The sequence below is a fragment of the Rhinoderma darwinii genome, chromosome 6, assembly GCF_050947455.1.
Source record: "Rhinoderma darwinii isolate aRhiDar2 chromosome 6, aRhiDar2.hap1, whole genome shotgun sequence".
NCBI classification, from domain to species: Eukaryota; Metazoa; Chordata; class Amphibia; order Anura; family Rhinodermatidae; genus Rhinoderma; species Rhinoderma darwinii.
Window position 1 is genome coordinate 146627744 of NC_134692.1, and position 7770 is coordinate 146635513.

The 7770-nt window shown below is 46.6% G+C and overlaps 1 protein-coding gene across 1 annotated transcript in view; it reads left to right on the top strand.

The window, feature by feature from the left end:
- The window catches only part of LOC142656107 (uncharacterized), a 28595-nt gene extending 25813 nt beyond the window's left edge, over nt 1-2782 (top strand). Inside the window, exon 6 of the mRNA XM_075830994.1 lies at nt 2397-2782. Coding sequence (XP_075687109.1) covers nt 2397-2582 — 186 coding nt within the window. The 3' untranslated portion in view covers nt 2583-2782. The remainder of the gene's footprint in view (nt 1-2396) is intronic.
- The last annotated feature ends 4988 nt before the right edge of the window (nt 2783-7770 follow it).

A 7770-nucleotide genomic window follows, 5' to 3' on the forward strand; every position in this document is an offset into this window, starting at 1 on the left:
TGTGGAGAGTTATTGCCAGTGCCGCTGATCTCACTCTACGCCGCTGCTCATGTGTTTTCCTGCTTGTCACCTGAATAGACGCTGCGTTCCCATTGTTCAACAATAGTTCAACAATTTAAAAAACATCTGTGCCTGTACATTTCCATTAGTTGGAAGTAATCTAGAACAGACATGAGGGTCCTCATTAATTCCTGTCATTCAGGTAGTTAATGGGCTTTTCTGAGATGGGAAAAGATTTGGCCAAGGGGACGGAATGCTAGAAAATACCAAAAGACCCATTACCCACCTGATAAATCCCCTGCTATTCCAGCGCCGCCGCTCCAGGGGTTCCCTGACGGTTTTTGTTTGCTCTGCTGCAGCCAATCATTGGCCTCAGAGGCACATGACCTGAGACTGCTGAAGCCAGTGAGTGGATACAGCGGTCACGTGGGTATACAGGCAGATCATCGCTGCAGCAAAGTAAACAAATACCGGCAGGTACCACCAAAACACCGGAGCTGGAACGGCGGGGGATTTATCAGGTGAGTAATAGGTATTTTGGTATTTTATAGCATTTCCCCCCTTGGCCAATTGTTTTTTCCAATTTTAGAAAACCCCTTTAATAATAATCTTTATGTCTGAGGTCAGTCTTGCTGATATATAATCTGGTAAGCCTCATCCCCAGTGATGGAGTGATCATGGCAGAGGGAAGGTAGTGACCATGGTAAAGGGTGGGGTAGTGACCGTGGTAGAGGGTGGGCTAGTGACCGTAGTAGAGGGTGAGGTAGTGACCGTGGTAGAGAGAAAATAGTGACTGTGGTAGAGAGAAGGTAGTGACCATGGTTGAGGGTGTGGTAGTGTCCCTGGTTGAGAGAAGGTAGTGTCCCTGGTTGAGGGTGGGGTAGTGTCCCTGGTTGAGAGACGGTAGTGACCATGATAGAGAGAAGGTAGTGACCGTGGTTGAGGGTGAGGTAGTGACCGTGGTAGAGAGAAGGTAGTGATCATGGTTGAGGGTGGGGTAGTGACCGTGGTTGAGGGTGGGGTAGTGACCATGGTAGAGAGAAGGCAGTGACCATGTAGAGTGTGGGGCAGTGACGGTGGTAAAGGATGGGGCAGTAAATGTGGTAAAGAGTGGGGCAGTGACCGCTGTAGAGGGTGGTCGGTGTTTGTGGTAGATGGTAAGGCAGTAGATGTGGTAGAGGGTGGGGCAGTAGATGTGGTAGAGGGTGGGGCAGTAGATGTGGTAGAGGATGGTGCAGTAGATGTGGTAGAGGATGGTGCAGTAGATGTGGTAGAGGGTGGGGCAGTAGATGTAGTAGAGGGTGGGGAAGTAGATGTAGTAGAGGGTGGGGGCAGTAGATGTAGTAGAGGGTGGGGAAGTAGATGTGGTAGAGGGTGGGGAAGTAGATGTGGTAGAGCGTGGGGCAGTAGATGTGGTAGAGGGTGGGGAAGTAGATGTGGTAGAGCGTGGGGCAGTAGATGTGGTAGAGGGTGGGGAAGTAGATGTGGTAGAGGGTGGGGCAGTAGATATGGTAGTGCGTGGGGCAGTAGAGCGTGGGGCAGTAGATGTGGTATGGGGTGGAGCAGGGACCATGGTAACGGATGTGTCAGCGACTGTGGTAGAGGGTGGGGCAGTAGATGTGGTAGAGGGTTGGGCAGTAGATGTGGTAGAGGGCGGGAAATGAGATGTGGTAGAGGGTGGGAAAGTAGATGTGGTAGAGGGTGGGGCAGTAGATGTAGTAGAGGGTGGGGAAGTAGATGTGGTAGAGGGTGGGGCAGTAGATGCGGTAGAGGGTGGGGCAGTAGATGTGGTAGAGGGTGAGATGTGGTAGAGGGTGGGGCAGTAGATGTGGTAGAGGGTGGGGCAGTAGATGTGGTAGAGGGTGAGATGTGGTAGAGGATGGGGCAGTAGATGTGGTAGAGGGTTTGGCAGTAGATGTGGTAGAGGGTGGGAAAGTAGATGTGGTAGAGGGTGGGGCAGTAGATGTGGTAGAGCGTGGGGCAGTAGATGTGGTGTGGGGTGGGGCAGTAGATGTAGTAGAGTGTGGGGAAGTAGATGTGGTAGAGGGTGGGGCAGTAGATATGGTAGTGCGTGGGGCAGTAGAGCGTGGGGCAGTAGATGTGGTATGGGGTGGAGCAGGGACCATGGTAACGGATGTGTCAGCGACTGTGGTAGAGCGTGGGGCAATAACTTGTAGGTGGTGCACTGACGGTAATAGCTGATGGGGCACTGACGATGGCAGAGGGTAGAGCAGTGACCATTGGGGTGTTGGTTTGGCTTCTCTATGGACGGGATGCGCTCGCGCTCCATGGGTGTAACGTCGGCCACAGTCGCCCGTATTGTTATATCGAGTCATTTCTTCGCTGGTTTTCTGCTGAATGCCCCCAGGTAACAATCATGTTCTTTCCTCTTCCAGAATCGTCTCTGCTGGCTCGGCCTCATCTTTCTTATAGCAATTATTATGATCATTGTCATCATAGTGTTGAGTGTTAACAAGGCTCATGCACCGGGGACTACAGCGCCTGATGGCACCACGGCGACCTCCGAACTTCAGTCAATCATCAGTAACTTGACCATGGCATTGCTTAATATAACAGTCTAGAAGTAACAGTCCCAATATCCACCACTTGCAGCTTTATGAGATCATCAGACGTTAGCCCCGCCTACTCGTGGTGATGTCATGAGCAGCTGCCATTGTTTTGTCCTGATTTCATCTTCTTTGTTGCTTCTTATTCTTTGTGATCTTTTTTTGCCGTCTACTTTCTGTCCATGAAGAAATAAACACACGATGGATCTTCATTATTTGCTGCGAGAGAAGTTCTGCCGTTATTGAATCAGTTCACACTGGGTAAATTATGATAATTCTAAGCAAATTATTATCTAAATAGTATGAGATTTGTGTTTAAAACAGAGGAAGCTCTGTACCCGCTACCACGGGGGCTGTGCAACACACAGTGTTTGCTCTATATTTCTCCAGTAGGTGGCGCTGTGCTACACACAATGGTAGCGCTTTATTCCTACACTAGGGGCGCTGTGCCACATACAATGGTTGCTCTATATTCCTACACTAGGGGGCGCTGTGCTACATACAATGGTTGCTCTCTATTGCTACACTAGGGGGCTGTGCTAAATACAATGGTTGCTCTATATTCCTACACTAGGGGGCGCTGTGCTACATACAATGGTTGCTCTATATTCCTACACTAGGGGCGCTGTGCTACATACAATGGTTGCTCTTTATTGCTACACTAGGGGCGCTGTGCTACATACAATGGTTGCTCTATATTCCTACACTAGGGGCGCTGTGCTACATACAATGGTTGCTCTATATTCCTACACTAGGGGCGCTGTGCTACATACAATGGTTGCTCTATATTCCTACACTAGGGGCGCTGTGCTACATACAATGGTTGCTCTCTATTGTTACACTAGGGGTGCTGTGCTACATACAATGGTTCCTCTTTATTCCTACACTAGGGGCGCTGTGCTACATATAATGGTTCCTCTTATATTCCTACACTAGGGGTGCTGTGCTACATACAATGGTTGCTCTATATTCCTACACTAGGGGCGCTTTGCTACACACAATGGTTGCTCTCTATTCCTACACTAGGGGCGCTGTGCTACATACAATGGTTGCTCTATATTCCTACACTAGGGGGCGCTGTGCTACATATAATGGTTGCTCTTTATTCCTACACTAGGGGCGCTGTGCTACATATAATGGTTCCTCTTTATTCCTACACTAGGGGGGGCTGTGCTACATACAATGGTTGCTCTTTATTCCTACACTAGGGGTGCTGTGCTACATACATTAGTAGCTTTATATTCCTACACTAGGGGCGCTGTGCTACATGCAATGGTTGCTCTATATTCCTACACTAGGGGCGCTGTGCTACATATAATGGTTCCTCTATATTCCTATACTAGGGGAGCTGTGCTACATATAATGGTTCCTCTATATTCCTACACTAGGGGCGCTGTGCTACATACAATGATTGCTCTATATTCCTACACTAGGGGGGGCTGTGCTACACACAATGCTTCTTCTATATTCCTATACTAGGGGGCGCTGTGCTAAATACAATGGTTGCTCTTTATTCCTACACTAGGGGCGCTGTGCTACACACAATAGTAGCTCTCTATTCCTACACTAGGGGCGCTGTGCTACATACAATGGTTGCTCTTTATTCCTACACTAGGGGCGCTGTGCTACATGCAATGGTTGCTCTCTATTGCTACACTAGGGGCGCTGTGCTACATACAATGGTTGCTCTTTATTCCTACACTAGGGGCGCTGTGCTACATGCAATGGTTGCTCTTTATTCCTACACTAGGGGGCGCTGTGCTACATATAATGGTTGCTCTATATTCCTACACTAGGGGCGCTGTGCTACATACAATGGTTGCTCTTTATTCCTAAACTAGGGGCGCTATGCTACATACAATGGTTGCTCTTTATTCCTACACTAGGGGGCGCTGTGCTACATATAATGGTTGCTCTTTATTCCTACACTAGGGGCGCTGTGCTACATGCAATGGTTGCTCTCTATTGCTACACTAGGGGCGCTGTGCTACATACAATGGTTGCTCTTTATTCCTACACTAGGGGCGCTGTGCTACATGCAATGGTTGCTCTCTATTGCTACACTAGGGGCGCTGTGCTACATACAATGGTTGCTCTTTATTCCTACACTAGGGGCGCTGTGCTACATACAATGGTTGCTCTTTATTCCTACACTAGGGGCGCTGTGCTACATGCAATGGTTGCTCTTTATTCCTACACTAGGGGCGCTGTGCTACATACAATGGTTGCTCTTTATTCCTACACTAGGGGCGCTGTGCTACATACAATGGTTGCTCTTTATTCTTACACTAGGGGCGCTGTGCTACATAAAATGGTTGCTCTTTATTCCTACACTAGGGGGCGCTGTGCTGCATACAATGGTTGCTCTTTATTCCTACACTAGGGGCGCTGTGCTACATACAATGGTTGCTCTATATTCCTACACTAGGGGCGCTGTGCTACATACAATGGTTGCTCTATATTCCTACACTAGGGGCGCTGTGCTACATACAATGGTTGCTCTTTATTCCTACACTAGGGGCGCTGTGCTACATACAATGGTTGCTCTTTATTCCTACACTAGGGGGCGCTGTGCTACACACAATGGTTTCTCTATATTCCTACACTAGGGGCGCTGTGCTACATACAATGGTTGCTCTATATTCCTACACTAGGGGCGCTGTGCTAAATACAATGGTTGCTCTATATTCCTACACTAGGGGCGCAGTGCTACATACAATGGTTGCTCTTTATTCCTACACTAGGGGGCGCTGTGCTACACACAATGGTTTCTCTATATTCCTACACTAGGGGCGCTGTGCTACATACAATGGTTGCTCTATATTCCTACACTAGGGGCGCTGTGCTAAATACAATGGTTGCTCTATATTCCTACACTAGGGGCGCTGTGCTACACACAATAGTTGCTCTCTATTCCTACACTAGGGGGGCTGTGCTACATACAATGGTTGCTCTTTATCCCTACACTAGGGGTCGCTGTGCTACACACAATGGTTGCTCTCTATTCCTACACTAGGGGTGCTGTGCTAAATACAATGGTTGCTCTATATTCCTACACTAGGGGCGCTGTGCTACATACAATGGTTGCTCTTTATTCCTACACTAGGGGGCGCTGTGCTACACACAATGGTTGCTCTATATTCCTACACTAGGGGCGCTGTGCTACATACAATGGTTGCTCTATATTCCTACACTAGGGGGCGCTGTGCTACACACAATAGTTGCTCTCTATTCCTACACTAGGGGGGCGCTGTGCTACATACAATGCTTGCTCTATATTCCTATACTAGGGGTGCTGTGCTAAATACAATGGTTGCTCTATATTCCTACACTAGGGGCGCTGTGCTACACACAATAGTTGCTCTCTATTCCTACACTAGGGGCGCTGTGCTACATATAATGGTTGTTCTCTTTTTATACACTAGGGGAGCTGTGCTACATGCAATGGTAGTTCTCTTTTTATACACTAGGGGGCGCTGTGCTACATGCAATGGTAGTTCTCTTTTTATACACTAGGGGGGCTGTGCTGCACAATGGTTGCCATTTTAATTTTCATTAGGTTTTCTCCAGATGACAACCCCTGTGAGCTCTGTAATGACTGACATTAGTGATTGTCACTCAGTCGTGTGGAAGACCAAGTCACAAATGCTTAGAATATAAAAAGACGTCACACAGAACTCATATCTCCACCCCGGACACCCACATTTCTATGGGTCATACATGTCATTAGATCTGATTCCTTGGAACAAGCTGCAATATGTTCCTACATGTAAAAACAATCAACCATATCCTAGGATGGAGGAGCCACAAGAGGAGGAAATACCTCAGTACTCAAATTATTACACCATCTGTGACTTTTATATTTTATCAAATACAGACAATTTTTTGTTATTAAAACATAGATTGCTATAAGTGACAACCTTCATTTAGACCATCCTAAAGTACTGGGATATTAGTAACAGGGGGCGGGGCTGTGACAACCTCTCACACATGATATACAGGCTGGTTGTCAGTAGTAATAGATGAATAGCTGTTACTGTATATAAGATGTGTGGATCTCATGTCTGATCACAATGTAATTATATTATATATCAGTGATGTCAGTAACAGGGGGCGGGGCTGTGACAACCTCTCACACATGATATACAGGCTGGTTGTCAGTAGTAATAGATGAATAGCTGTTACTGTATATAAGATGTGTGGATCTCATGTCTGATCACAATGTAATTATATTATATATCAGTGATGTCAGTAACAGGGGGCGGGGCTGTGACAACCTCTCACACATGATATACAGGCTGGTTGTCAGTAGTGATAGATGAATAGCTGTGACTGTATATAAGATGTGTGGATCTCATGTCTGATCACAGTGTAATTATATTATATATCAGTGATGTCAGTAACAGGGGGCGGGGCTGTGACAACCTCTCACACATGATATACAGGCAGGTTGTCAGTAGTAATAGATGAATAGCTGTCACTGTATATAAGATGTGTGGGTCTCATGTCTGATCACAATGTAATTATATTATATAACAGTGATGTCAGTAACAGGGGGCGGAGCTGTGACAACCTCTCACACATGATACACAGGCTGGTTGTCAGTAGTAATAGATGAATAGCTGTGACTGTATATAAGATGTGTGGATCTCATGTCTGATCACAGTGTAATTATATTATATATCAGTGATGTCAGTAACAGGGGGCGGGGCTGTGACAACCTCTCACACATGATATACGGGCTGGTTGTCAGTAGTAATAGATGAATAGCTGTCACTGTATATAAGATGTGTGGATCTCATGTCTGATCACAATGTCATTATATTATATATCAGTGATGTCAGTAACAGGGGGCGGGGCTGTGACAACCTCTCACACATGATATACAGGCTGGTTGTCAGTAGTAATAGATGAATAGCTGTGACTGTATATAAGATGTGTGGATCTCATGTCTGATCACAATGTAATTATATTATATATCAGTGATGTCAGTAACAGGGGGCGGAGCTGTGACAACCTCTCACACATGATATACAGGCTGGTTGTCAGTAGTAATAGATGAATAGCTGTTACTGTATATAAGGTGTGTGGATCTCATGTCTGATCACAGTGTAATTATATTATATATCAGTGATGTCAGTAACAGGGGGTGGAGCTGTGACAACCTCTCACACATGATATACAGGCTGGTTGTCAGTAGTAA